We start from the raw sequence: 14,279 nt of genomic DNA, 5'->3' as shown, positions 1-14,279 counted from the left end.
TTCTTTTTCTTTTTTATTTTTAAATGTTGATTATACCTATCAGTATTTGCAAATTAGAAATTAAAACTGGAAAAAGTTAGAAGTATTTATTTACTAACTCATTAGAACAATGTTACAATTACATATTAACATGGATAACAGGTTTTTATGAAAAATACCTGTTTTCAAAAGTAAAAAAAATGTAGGAAGAAGAGTACACTGTTTCCCATTTCTGCAAGTCTCTTCCATACTTGGTTTCCTAGAAGATATGTCATATAGCCTCTAGAAAATTCCACTATATATTTGTGAGAGATTGAGAGTGAAAAGACAAATCATGTCTAAGTATTATTATGAAAATGGTATTGACCTCATGGATAGACTGAAAGGGTCTTAGGGACGGCCAGGGGTCAGCAGACACCACTTAGGGAATGTCTGCTTTGGCATAAGAAGTTCTCAGACAAGCCTTGGAGGCCCACTTGCTCTCTCCACTTTACCAGGCTCCACATTTTCAGCTGAAGCTGCCCTTTCTCTCCTTAACTCCCATGTTATTTGTTATACTGCTCATACATTATAGGCAGTCCTGCATTCTATGTGTTTTCTACATATCTGCCCAAAGAGAATGCAGACTCAGAAAAGGAGGAACTCAAGTGATCCTTATCACACTGTGTGTAGTGTCTTCCATATAGTAGGTAATATACTAACATCAAACACAGGAACATCTTCTGTTTATTACATATTGCCATATGCCATGTACGCTACTAAGGCACTACTTACTCTATTGGTCTTTTAAGGCTGTTGTAACAAAGTACCACAAATTGGGTGACTTGTAACAATAGAAATTCATTCTCTGACAGGTCTGGAGACCAGAAGTCTTAGATCAAGGTGTTGTCAGGGCCATGTTCTCTCTGAAAGCTCTCAGGGAGACTCTGTTCCATGCCTTCCTCTTAGCTTCTGGTGTTTCCAGTGACCCCTGGAGTTCCTTGGCTTCTAGAAGCATCAGTCCAATCTCTGTCTCTGTTGTCATGTGGCCTGCTCCCTGGGTGTCTTCACATCATCTTCCCTCTGCATGTTTGTCTCTGTGTCTTTTCTCCGCTTCTGATAAGGACACCAGTCGTATTAGATTAAGGCCATTCTAATGACCCCAGCTTGAATAAATCTGCAAAGACCTTCTTTCTGAATAGGGTCAGATTCACAGGTACCAGGGATGGGACTTCAACATGCCTTTCTGGGGGACACGAATTCAACCCATAACACTTACTATTAAGTAGTAAACTGAATCACACAAAAGCTGCTGTGATTTGACTGTTTTTGACTTACAAAATTTCAATTTCGTATGGTTTAACTTAAATCCTAATGGAAACAATATGGATAAATAAAACCAGCTCGTTCTGATCAGTGCTGTCAACTGTTCTGACCACTTGCTGAGGAAGAGGCATGAACGCTGGGCTCCTTTCAATGTCCATTGTGGTCAAGTAGGCCTGAATTTGGAGATTCTGCATAGAGCTGTACACACAGACGACCTCACATGCTGGGTTTTTCAGACATCAGGGCATTGGCTCAGAAGTTCGTTCACCACTGGCTTTTTAAATTGCGTTTACTGAAAGTTCCTTCCTCTCTTCTACCCAAGACCATTACTTTGTCTGAACAGAATTCTTATTGGGTTGGCAGAACACAATTGAGGACACTTTAAAGATGCTTGAGAAACAACCGCACGCTTCTCCTTTGTTCCAGGCCCACAATGGACGCCCTGCAGCTGGCAAATTCAGCTTTTGCAGTTGACCTGTTCAAACAACTGTGTGAGAAGGAGCCAGCAGGCAATGTCCTCTTCTCTCCAATCTGTCTCTCCACCTCCCTGTCACTTGCTCAAGTAGGCACCAAAGGTGACACAGCAAACGAAATTGGACAGGTAAGCCCCACACCTTGTTTCTGCTTTGAGTGGGAATAGAGTTACTAGAACACATAGCCAGTGTGGAAGGAAGAACAAACGGGGCTCTGGGGTCAGGATTGCTCAGAGTCCGAGTTGTGCCACTTCTAGCACTCCCTTCATCTACTTTTAAATGTGAAAGCTTGTTTATCTGTCCTGCAACCTACTTTGAGAAGAGGCACCATGTTGTGATGGAGAACCTGGGGGTCTGCGAGGTGATCACAAGCTTCGCACTAATGAGTGGCCTTTGGCAAGTTACCTGACATCTTTCTACGCGTTATATTGTAAGAATCAATCAAGATGGTGTTTATTAAATGTTCCACTGCCAATACCCCAACCAGAAAGAACGTAAATATACATCCCTTTTCTTATGCACAAAATGTATTTACAGCATCATGCTTTGTTATTTTTTTCTTGAGTTACAATTGACATACAATATTATAGTAGTTTCAGGTATACAATAGAATGATTTGAAATTTGTATATATTGCAAAATGATCACCATACTAAGTCTCGTTAACATCCATCACCGTGCATAGTTACAGACTATTTTTTCTTGTGGTGAGAACTTTTAAGATCTACTCTGTTAACATTCAAATAGGCAGTACAGTTTTGTTAACTATAGTCACCATGCTGTACATTGCATCCCCAGGACTTATTTTATAACCGGAAGTTTGTACCTTTTTACCCCCGTCACCCATTTCTCCCAGCTTCACCTCCTCCATTTACTTTTAGATAGTATGTATGTACACGCCCTTCTAATTCCATTCCATTATTCTTCTTATGTTGATCATTCTTGGTTCAACAGAATCTTTCTATGAGCTCATAGCATTTAGAAAGGGAACATCTTAAACCTATAAATCCCCAAAAAATAGGACCCAGGAAATGTGATTCGGGTCATAATACGTGAAGGATTTGCACTTGAAATCGAGTGGACTTGAAAAAGAACCCTTAGTTGTGGGAAGAAGAGCTGTATCTTCTCATCTGTCCTGCTCTCTCAACCTCCCCACCTCGCAATCCCTACCCCTTCTCCCATTACTCATTTCTCATCTCCCAGAAGAGAAGGGACACAGAACAAAACTTCCTGGTAGTGGGTCTATTCAAAAATAATAATTATGGCCTTTTCAGTACATGCAATTGTTCCCTCAGCAGTAGTTCCCTGGCTTCTTTAATTTTCTTGTCCTTTTACCTGTCATGATGCAGAATTATGCACTGCCTTGGACCAGCCACTCTGACCCTGCCATACTGAGGCTGTATGACTCATTGGTGCAATGTGCCCATTTAGTGACATTCCCTGAGGTGTGGCATCTGAGCACCGTTATTATGAGTTGTGTGAGGAGAGAATCACCTTCTGCTGACATCATGTTTTGTGGCACTGTGAAACAGAGGAGGTGTTGGGCTATTGATTGGAAAAGAAAAGTTAGAAACAAAACAAAAGGATATAAGCCGTCTGGAAGATGGCATCCTAGTTTTAAGTGGCTTAGAAATTAGCCCACCGTTTACGGCAGTTGCCTACCATAATGCCACATCAACCCATTTGGTACTTGTTAGAGCCACTAAAGGGACCAGATAGACCCTGGCGAAGAGACACTGTCCTGGAATCTGATACCTGCCTAGTGATTGTCTCTCTTGCTATTAATCTCTTTCTTCTTGTCTCTAAATTGGATAGAAATTATAATCCAGCTTCACTCTTTTGCCAGTTCCGAAAGCCTTCTGTGTGAGCAATAGAAGCATCATTTTGAAGAAAGGTCAAAATTTCCCTATAGTTAAATCCAGAGAAAAGGATCTTTATGGCAGTGTTTCTCAGTGGGCACAGTTTTATCCCTCTCCCCACGCCCCAGATATTTGGCAATGTCTGGAGACACTTTTGGTGGTCACAAATAGAGGAAGGAGTGCTACTGGTACCTAATAGGTCAGGGAGGATCCTAAGCACCCTTACGATGCCCAGGACAGCCCCTTGCAACAAAGAATTACCCAGCTAAAAATGGTAATGGTTTCAGAAGCCTTGCTTTATGGGACAATTGAACCCGGAGATACTGTATGCCCCTGTGGTGGTTGACAGTTACCATGTATCCCCTGCAGTGGGAAGAGATAATGTTTCATGGGTCACGGATTTTTTTTTTTTTTTTTTTTTTTGGTCTTTATAGGTCCTTCACTTTGAAAATGTCAAAGATGTGCCCTTTGGATTTCAAACTGTAACGTCGGATGTAAACAAACTTAGTTCCTTCTACTCACTGAAACTAATCAAAAGGCTCTACGTAGACAAGTCTCTGAATCCTTCCACAGTAAGTGGTTTGAAGCAATTAGCAAGATGTAACCTTTTCCCAGGAGTGCTATTTTCACATGGTCTGACTCACAACTTCCTTTTTTTCAGTGAAACTCATTTCTTGGCTGCTCATTTATGATTTGAGGCTAATTAAAACGAACCCGTCCTAGTGGAGGAATAGTTGAACACAGCGGGCATCAATTTCAGTCACATCTTCTAGTTCAAAATATAAAGAAGCTTGCGGGCTTCCCTTTTCCCTCTCAAACGCTGGCAAGTCCTACCCTTCCTCTTAGCTTCCTCGCTCAGAGAAATGGAAAATGGAATTGCTAATAAATGTATCTCTATAGATGCAAAACAGCTCGTGCTTTAGACTTTTCCCCCTTAAACAGCAGGGCATACAGCCTGGGACAACATTTTAAGTTCTCTTCCTCCTTGTTTATGTATACAGTGCTCTCCTCATGTTTGTCAAAATCAATAAGAAAAATGGTATCTGTATGAATTAATAGTTTTCATCAGTCCCAGATTGGTTTTCTTTGTTTCACTAGGCTGGTCATGTGGATCTCTATATAAGGTAGCTCTGTGTGTTTAATTTCAGCCAATTTTTTAATTATTTTTTTTTAAGGAATCATGTCAAGAATACTGTGGTACCCTAATTTGATCCCAGAGTATATCAAATATTTTAAAAATATGTATTTGAAACACATAGCCAATATCCTAGACTACATAGAGTTTCATTCTCTATGTTAGAAATATAGAGTCGATTCAATTTGTGTTTGGATGGTCAGAATTTCAAGCTTCCCAAATCTTGACTACCAGTTACCTATTTTACCATAGCTTTATTACTTTCTGCAGTAGCTATTTATTTTTTTCTGGTTGAGGTCTTTTGAGGATTTTGGTCACTAGATGTTGTGAATTTATTCTTATTGCTTGAAGTCACATACACAGAGCCATTTTTCTTTCAACAATTACCTGGGGAATTGAAAAAAAAAAACTTGACATGTGAGTTGGGGCCTGGGCATGGGACTTTCTAGGTGGTCCTTAATGAGATGCTCAACACATTTTGTTGCTGGCAATGAGGACAGTGGAGGCCTTTTGTCTTGCTGAGGCTCTAATGCTCTTAGGTGGCCCCATCTCTATCAAGTCATTGGCAGCACTCAGTCCTCAGGCTGGGTTGCAATTAACAAAATCCAACTGGCTCTGGCTATAGCTGCTCTGAAGAAATTCAAGGAGACTTGAATTCAGACATTAAATCAGCTATGTTTAGTTTGGTTGAACTTCTCTATTCAACATTTGGGATGATTTCAACCAAACCAAGAGTTGTAAGGGTTTCTTTTCTTTTCTTTTTTTTTTTGAGGCTGCTTTCCTTGGCTCCTGTTGGTTTTCTATCCTCTGCAAGTTTACTAGTAATAGTGCAAACAAGCCTGGTCTGAGAAGGGTCATCTTCAGCAGAACGACCTGGATGTTTATTAAAAGTGCAAATTCCTGGCTTCAGATCACCTGAATCAAGATCAGTAGGGATGGGACATAGGGTTTTGTATTTTTAACAAGCATTAGAATTAGAATCACTGTTATGTTCTCCACAGTACTGGCTTTCAAACTTAATGTGCAGACGAATCATGCTGGAATCTTGCTAAAATACATATTCTGATTCAGTAGGTCTGGGTGGGTTGGGCGGGGGCTGAGATTCTGCATTTCCAACAAGGTCCCAGGTGAAGTTGAAGCTCAGTCCTTGGACCACACCTTGAGTAGCAAGCCTCTATAGAACATTTATTTGTTTCATTGAGAATAAGAGTTTTCTGCTCATAAAGTTCTCTTTTCTGTATATTTCTTCTATCCTAAGACACATACATGTATATATTCACATTTTAATGTTTCTGAAATTGGGATCCATATTATAATTGTTGTGTACATTTAGCAAAGTATTTTCCCCCCAAATTTGATACTAAATTGACGGATGCATTTAATAATTGATCTTGTCTTAGAATTGAAGAAATGAAACATTTAATACAAAGAAAATTTATTGATTTCTATATGAGGTTTCAATTTGCATAATGGTACAGATTTTGAAAGTGTGTTCATAATAGTAGACATTTAAAAGTCCTTTTGTTAGAACCTTGTAACAATGTGATGGTTTGACTACAGATTGTGAGTACTTTGTGATTTTATGAACTGGATTTTTTCAGGAGTTCATCAGCTCTACCAAGAGACCCTATGCAAAAGAAATGGAAACAGTTGACTTCAAAGACAAATTGGAAGAAACAAAAGGCCAGATCAACAATGCAATCAAAGATCTCACAGATGGCAAGTCTCTTTACTTATTCTGCTATAAATTGCTCATTAGACAGACCCTGCCTTTTCATGAATCTTTCTGCTAAGCATAAAATTGAACACGTGGAGGATTCCTGGGATATTTTCTCTACAGAAGCTAAATTCTCGCCTATCAAGCCACTTATTTCAACAACTTGGATTTCTGGGCCTTTCCTTCATCATGTCATCACTTGGCAGAAATTCCTGGCACTTCAGTTTTAGTCTACTTGCCTTGCTCTCCCATGAGCTGTCACACACCCTCCTAGAGCCTCAGCTGTGCCTCTAACAAAGTATGGCTTTGGGCAAGTTGTGAGACTAGTTTTCCAGTCTGGAAATGAATGGCTTGGACTATAACTTGATGTTCCCTGAGGTCACTTTTAGCTCAAAAAATTCAACAAGTATTAAGGAAAAAAGGACAGAGAGTCCTAGGCAGTGAAATGTACAAATAGAAAAAAGAAAGAAAACAAATTGTAGTGGATGGAAACTTGTCCTTAGTCCCACAAAGCCACATCCTGGTGAGCCCTCTGCTAGCCCTGGGGTCTCTTCTGCAACTTCTACCCGAGTCTCTTGCTCAACGCTTCTCTTGAGCTTTTCCCTCCCCTGACTCCTCCCTCCATTAAAATTCTCTGTGAGTAGTCTTCCTTGCTAGAAATGAATTGGAGTTAAGACGAGTCAGAGTGCAAATCAGCACCCATGTTCCCTTTCCCAGGAACACATTTGTATTTACACAGGCAGGGACCCTTTGGAACACAAAACCCCCGATCGTGTGGGAGTACACAGCAGTGATGGATTTTTCTGGCACCACTGCAGTCACTGCCGTCTAGTGAGAGATACAGTTCTGAGCAAGGGAGACACATTTCCTGTCTGAATGGCCTTCTCCCTGTGAGGACTCAGGAATGATAGCATCCGTGCTATAACTGCAGAGTGAGGACGAGGCAAGAACATGGCCTTGGAATCATTCAAGACCTCAGATTCTAATGCAGACACTGCCACTTAGTAACTGAATAAGTTAGTTTCAGTTTTCTGACCTGTACAGTGGGGCTTACGTTATCTAGTTTAATTTTTACATGGTTCTTGTGAGGATCAACTTAGATAATACAAGCTAACCGATAATGTGTGATAGCCAAGATAATATATGGTAGCCATAGCTATGTAAGCACACACACACACACACATGCACACGCACACACCATATATATATATATATATATATATATATATATATATATGTTATTGAAATGAAGTTTCTTTGCCTTCATATGTAAAGAAAAACCTAGTGTAGGTAACAACATCAGGTTAAACAAATTAAAACAATTTTAAACAAAGACCAGCTCCTGTTTACATGGCTGCGTAACAGTTTTGCTTTTAAAATTTTTAAATAATTGTATTTTCTCTCCAACGGCCTTTGATTTTAAATCTTCATACATTGAAGGCTTTTACTGGAGAATGTAGTTCAAGGAAAAGACCTCGGACTTTGGAATCGGGAGCTGGAGACTTACGTTGAAAGTCGGCCACTTACCAGCTCCCCCACCTCTCTGGTCTCAGGTTTCTTCAACACACTCAACACATCCCATAGAATTGGCAGGAGCAGTTGCATAATTTACAGGTCCCAGTGCAAAATGAAAATGCAGGGTCCTTTATTAAAAAAATGTATTAAGGATTTTAAGATGGTGACAGCAGAGCTTTAAACCAGTGCAGGGCCTGTCATGCACAGGTCACAGGCCTGTGAAGGGGTCCCTGGCGGTGGTATGAAGCTCCAAGACATGTGGTAAATGAAAACGCTTTGCAGAAAATGTCAGTGCTATTGAAATGTGAGGACATAGTTTTATTAAGGGATTATCACCAGTGAACTGTTTTGGCTCTCGGGGGATTTGAGCTGTACGGCAATGACAGTTGTCACTGAGCCCATGGTGGTGAGGACAGCTGTGTTGATGCAAACAGGCTGCTTGCATAACTGCAATTTGGGGAGAAGGTGGAGACCTGTGGGGTAACGAGGACAGTGCTGTCTTCGTGTCAGACCTGCTTTTTAGCCGCATGCATTATGAAGCGCCTTGGCCTCATTTTCCTTGACTGTCAAATGGGGATGATGATCTTTGCCTTATAGGATCACTGTGAGAGAAGTGAGCGAACCATACACATGTAATGCTGAGCACAGGGCCAGGTGAAAAGTAAGCGGCTGTGCCTTTTCATTCTAGAGCACAGGCTTTCCATCCTGAATCCACTCTTGCTCGTGTATCATCTTGGGCAAGTGACTTCCCACCAAGCCTCAGTTTCCTCATCTGTAACATGGGGAGAAACATGTGCTGTCGTGTATATGAGTGTCTAGCCCATGGTCTGGTACAGGATGGACATTCAAAAGTGGTGGCTTGTGTTCTCCTTCCTCCTCTTCCCTCCTTCTCTCCTTTCATTCTTCTCCCTAAGGGTCTTTGGTAAGTTGGTTGTGGCAAGATAGAGAGAAAGGAGGGAGGCTGGGCTACCAAAACCCTAGCTTGTATGGCTCTAGCAGGTGTTCAATACCCAGTGAGCAGACAGGCATGTGAATAGAAGATGTGGTTTGGAAGAATAACCCTGTGCAATTTGTGGTTTCCTAAAACTGTTTGCAGGCCACTTTGAGAACATTTTATCCAACAACAGTATAAGTGAACAGACCCAAATCCTTGTGGTTAATGCTGCCTACTTTGTTGGAAAGTGGATGAAGAAATTTCCTGAATCAGAAACCAAAGAATGCCCTTTCCGAGTCAACAAGGTAGGTCAAAGGGTCCCAACTATAGATCTGAAAAATCACAGCAAGAGAAGGGACCATAGGAATCCATTCCGATGAGGGAAATTGAGGCACAGGGGGTAGCATGCCTTTCCTGGTTGAAAACAAGAACCACAATCCAGAGACTCTCACTCTTCTCCAGAATGTCCTCAGGGTCTGAGCTGAGTGAGAGCTTATAGAATTTAGAGCCCAGTGAATAAAGCCAAACCACCTACTGGAAAATGGCTACAAATATTTGGGACCATTAGCAAGAAAAGCAAGGAGAGAAACAGACCAAAAGCCAGCCTCAGAGAGACACCTTTGGATCACCCTGAAACCTGGGACATTTGAGAATCTCATTCGAGGTTAATCTACTCTTCCGTAATCCGTTTCTCATCTGCTCATAGTGAAGTAAAGGGTTCAGATATTTTAATTGATAAGATGCTTTGAGGTACTTGTTGGCTATGAAGGAGAAAGTATAGCTTACTCACTTGCTGCTCTGGGCATCATTATGGGGAGGAATTAAAAACTTGAAGTTTCATTAATACTATTGAGGTGAATAATTGAGGCCATATCCAATCTTAGAAAGAATTTATGGACATAGGCAAAGTACCTCTCCTATAAAACAAACCAAAGAACCGAGACTGGAAAATCGACCCATTTCATTAGAGGATCTAGGAAACCCCAGGAGTTTGTATGATGATGTGACTTGGTCTCATTTGAGGAGATCTGACTTGTGCTAAAAATGTAGACTCAAATGTATACTTCAGTTAGCATCTGAAGGTAGCTTACTTACCTTGTAGCTCCTCTGCATTGATTCTGGTTTTCAGGTTCCTCCCAGCACCTAAAGTACCTAGCATTAATCACTTATGTTTTTGCTAAATATTGTAACCTTAATGCTAGAACACAGGAAGGAAAGACTTTCAAGATACAATTTATACCTGAGTTCACTGGAGTGACTTTTGTTACTTTTTCTTTATATCCATAGAGTTTTGATCTTATTACTCCCCCATGCCTCCCACCTCCCCACTCTAAGTGTGCTTTCCATAGTCCATTCTAATTATTTATTTACCTATCTAGATTCCTCATGAGTGCATGGGCTTTTTAAAGACAGGGACAATGAATGCTTTTTTCATCTCGGTTTCTATAATTCCTTGCCCAGGCCTCGGCACATTAGTAGGTGCTCAGCAAAAGTTTGTTGAATGAATGACCAATCCCTGAGGGTCATTTTGAATAAACAGTCAATAGAAGACTAACCTGTTTGGCCTTTGTGCCCACCATGGGTCTTTATACAAGCTCCATTGGGCATTGTCCCTGGAGAGGACAGTCACTGCTGAGAGGGCTGCTAACCTTCCTCACATTACCCATCCTTCCAGGGAGGGAGCTAGCTCTTCCCTCCACTTCCTCTTGCTCAGTTTGGCTTCCCAATTACAGTGGTCTTCCCCAAGCGGCCTGCTAGGGGCAGGACTGACCATGCATACAGAGGCACGTCTCACATGCCAGGCACGAAATGTCAGACTCTTCAGCATATTTGTCACATACAGCTCTTCGGATTTTTAAATGTGGCTTTGAAATGTCATTGATCTCTCAGTGTTTCACCCAACAAAGCAATAAAACACGACTCAAAGCTGCGTGGGGACACACCCTCCTTTTGAAGCAGAGGCTATAACTTTTCCTTTGTTTTTTTTGGAATTGCTTCTGTCAGCCCCGAACTTTTTGAGTGACTTTACTAACTGTTCCCTCATGTCCTCGGTGTCTTCTTTAAAGGCTAGACTAAAGTGATGAGAGTATATTATTAAAAGTTTAGTGTGTTGCCTATTTTGACAAAGTGGACACACACACACACACACACACACACACAGCTATGTATTACTAACCTAAAAATACAAAGGGCTCATTAATTTTCCCCTCTTATAAGAGAGAGGACCAATCTTTGAGGTGTTTCATGGAACTATAACAAATACAAATAGATGTGTGTGTAGATATGTATGTATATATGTGTGTATGTACGTGTGTGTATATATAAAAGCATATGTCATTGTCTTTTATGGGAATATATATATATATTTCCATGAATTGAAAAGCAAGCAGCCCAGATTTCTTCTGTTTCTATAGACTGAAACCAAGCCAGTGCAAATGATGAGTCTGGAAGCCACATTCTGCATGGGCCACATCGACGGTATCAACTGTAAGGTCATAGAGCTCCCCTTTCAAAACAAGCACCTCAGCATGCTCATCCTGCTGCCCAGGGATGTGGAGGACGAGCCCACCTGCCTGGACAAGGTGAGGCGGGGGGCGGAGCGCAGCTGGAAGGTCCCGCACACTGGGGCAAATGGAGGAGTGAGCAGCGCTGTGCGGCTGTGAACAGGGGCCACAGCCCCGACTTATGCACACTCGCTCAGTCTTCTCCAAGGGTTTTGTGGTCCTTTCTGGGTCCTCCTCTCTAATGTTCAAAACAGCCAGCATTTATCTGGCACTGCATGTGCCAGGAACTGTAAATTCCCTATGCGTACCTAACTATCTCATTTGATTCTCAGCACAGGCCTAGGGTTAGAACCTATTACCATAGTCGTTCACCCACAAGGGAATTAAGGCACAGAGGGATAGGTAACTGGCTTGGCCACATAACTAGCCAGTAGTTTGTAGAATCGTATTTGAGCCCAGGAAGTTGGAATCTGTGTTCTGAACTCTAGGCTACAGTTAACCTGTTATTAACATCTTGTATTAGCATAGTACATGTGTTACAACTGATGAGCCAAAAATGATATGTGATTATTCACTGAAGTCCGCAGTTTACATTAGGATTCGCTCTGTGTTGTACGTTCTGTGGGTTTTGAAAAGTTCTTTTAATGCATACACACATATATGAGATTTTATTGTGCTCCGTATTTTATGCAGGTTCTAAGAGGCACAAAATTGAAATGCCTGTCTGTGAATGGCCTTTCAGCTTCGCCCTTGCTCTGTCAGCCTTGTCCTGCTGCTCAAGGCCTGCGGTTCCCCTCAGCCCTCCCCTCCCAGCTTCCCTCCACCTGGGCCTGGGTCCTTGGCCAGGAGCAGGAGGGAATCTTTGAGGAGCCCAGGGGTCTCCCACTATATTTCCAGTCACTGCTCAGTGACTCACTGGCTTTCCAGAGGGCGATCTAACTTGGTCACCATCTTCCCTATTACTTCACTTATCACTATGCTTCATCCATCACGTTGTTCACTGAATTGTAAGTCCTGTCTATTCTTTTATTCACTGTTCTCTTCTTTGACTCTACTTCATGCCTTGGTCTCATTTTCTCTTTCAGCCATCGTTCAGCTGTCATGCGCTTTACTTACGGACCTAAAATACCCTCATACCATTTTTTCCCCTTATTAACGTACAGAACAAAATGAGCGATTTAAGATTTGTTCAGTGAAGAATTTTATGACTAAACCATTTTATGCTTCATTGAATATTTCTCATTTCAAAATAATTTAATAACAAATTTTGCTTAACCCAGCATTTCAAAAATACTATCATTTCAACATGCATTCACTATAAAAATCATTAATGAGATATTTTGCATTCTTTGTTGTTTTGGAAATCCATTGTATATCTTACACGTAGAGCATTTCTCCGTCCTCACTAGCCACATTTCAAGTGTTTCATAGCCACATACTGGCCACTGTATTGGATAGCACAGATTTAGAGGTTTCCTATTATGATAGGTGAATATTTAGTTTTTATGCAGGTTAAGAACATGGTAGGTTATTAGTTTTCAGATTTAATGAGGTATAAATAACAAATAAAATTGTAAGATATTTAAAATGTATACCATGATTTGATAAACATATAAATTATTGAAGGATTCCTTCCATCTAATTTATTAACACATCCATCTCCTCACATATTTATCTCTTTTACCTCTGACTTAAAAAAAAATAACCATCTGAAATGGATGTATTCACCACCTATTATCTTAAAGAATGGTCATAGGTCAAATTCTCATTTCAAGCAAGCATACTTTAGTTTTAATTTGAGTTACTGAATTTGGTGCCATGTCTAGTACATGAATATTCTGGTACATGAATTTACTGGTAGAGAAATCAAAATAAGCATTCAAGAAACATTATGTATAAAAATGCTTCTAATTTATATTTGTTTCCCTATTACTTAATGCACCATCATAATCCATGCATTTGTTTCTATAAAGCTACTCTATAGCTTAAAAGAAATGCCCTCATAAATTTTAGTACAAAAGGACCATCGTTGCAGGGTGGGGAGGAGGAGAATTTTAGGTAGTAGACCATTTATAAGAGAAATCAGTCTCATACCAAAACTGCAGGGCCAATTCCATTTTTGATGGTCCATCTGTACTGCTTCGAAACTGGGCTCACAGTGACACTTTATGTTTTGCATCAAGCAGGTTCTCTTTTACAACTGGGAATAAAAGTTAAAAAAAAAAAATTTCTTCCCTCTTTTGTCCTTCAGGTTGAAAAACAACTCAATTCAGAGACACTCTTGAAATGGACAAATCCCAGCACCATGGCCAATGCCAAAGTCAAACTCTCCATTCCAAAATTTAAGGTGGAAAAGATGATTGATGCCAAAGCTAGTCTGGAAAACCTAGGGCTGAAAAATATCTTTAATGAGAATACATCTGATTTCTCTGGAATGTCAGAGACCAAGGGAGTGGCCCTCTCAAATGTTATTCACAGAGTGTGCTTAGAAATAACTGAAGATGGTGGGGAGTCCATAGAGGTGCCAGGATCACGAATCCTACAACACAAGGATGAATTCAATGCCGACCACCCATTTATTTATATCATCAGGCACAACAAAACTCGAAACATCATTTTCTTTGGCAAGTTCTGTTCTCCTTAAGTCGCAGAGCCCAGGTGAAGTCCCACCTGACTTCTCTGTGAACTCTGTATCCAGAGAATCACTTTCTAAATGTGATAAATTGTTAATATTGCTGGATAAGGACCCCTCTGGTACTTGTCATATGTAGCCCTCACACTAATAGGCCCATCTTTTCTTTTGTTTCCCTCCCACCCCATCAAAGACAATGCTTGGAACGAAAAGGAATCACTCCAGAG

General features: G+C 40.8%; 1 protein-coding gene across 1 annotated transcript; it reads left to right on the top strand.

The window, feature by feature from the left end:
* Positions 1-1,714: 1,714 nt before the first annotated feature.
* Positions 1,715-14,064, top strand: SERPINB5 (serpin family B member 5; the record flags this gene model as incomplete). The annotated part of the gene is made up of 6 exons (XM_081078666.1): positions 1,715-1,885; positions 4,050-4,187; positions 6,352-6,469; positions 9,079-9,221; positions 11,331-11,498; positions 13,672-14,064. The coding sequence occupies exons 1-6, from the start codon at positions 1,718-1,720 to the stop codon at positions 14,062-14,064; spliced, it is 1,128 nt and encodes a 375-aa protein (XP_080934792.1). The 5' UTR covers positions 1,715-1,717.
* Positions 14,065-14,279: the final 215 nt, after the last annotated feature.

The sequence above is a fragment of the Rhinolophus hipposideros genome (assembly GCF_964194185.1).
Source record: "Rhinolophus hipposideros genome assembly, chromosome: 17".
Classification (NCBI taxonomy): Eukaryota; Metazoa; Chordata; class Mammalia; order Chiroptera; family Rhinolophidae; genus Rhinolophus; species Rhinolophus hipposideros.
Note: the sequence above shows the minus strand (reverse complement) of the source record. Positions and strands in the feature narration are given on the sequence as shown.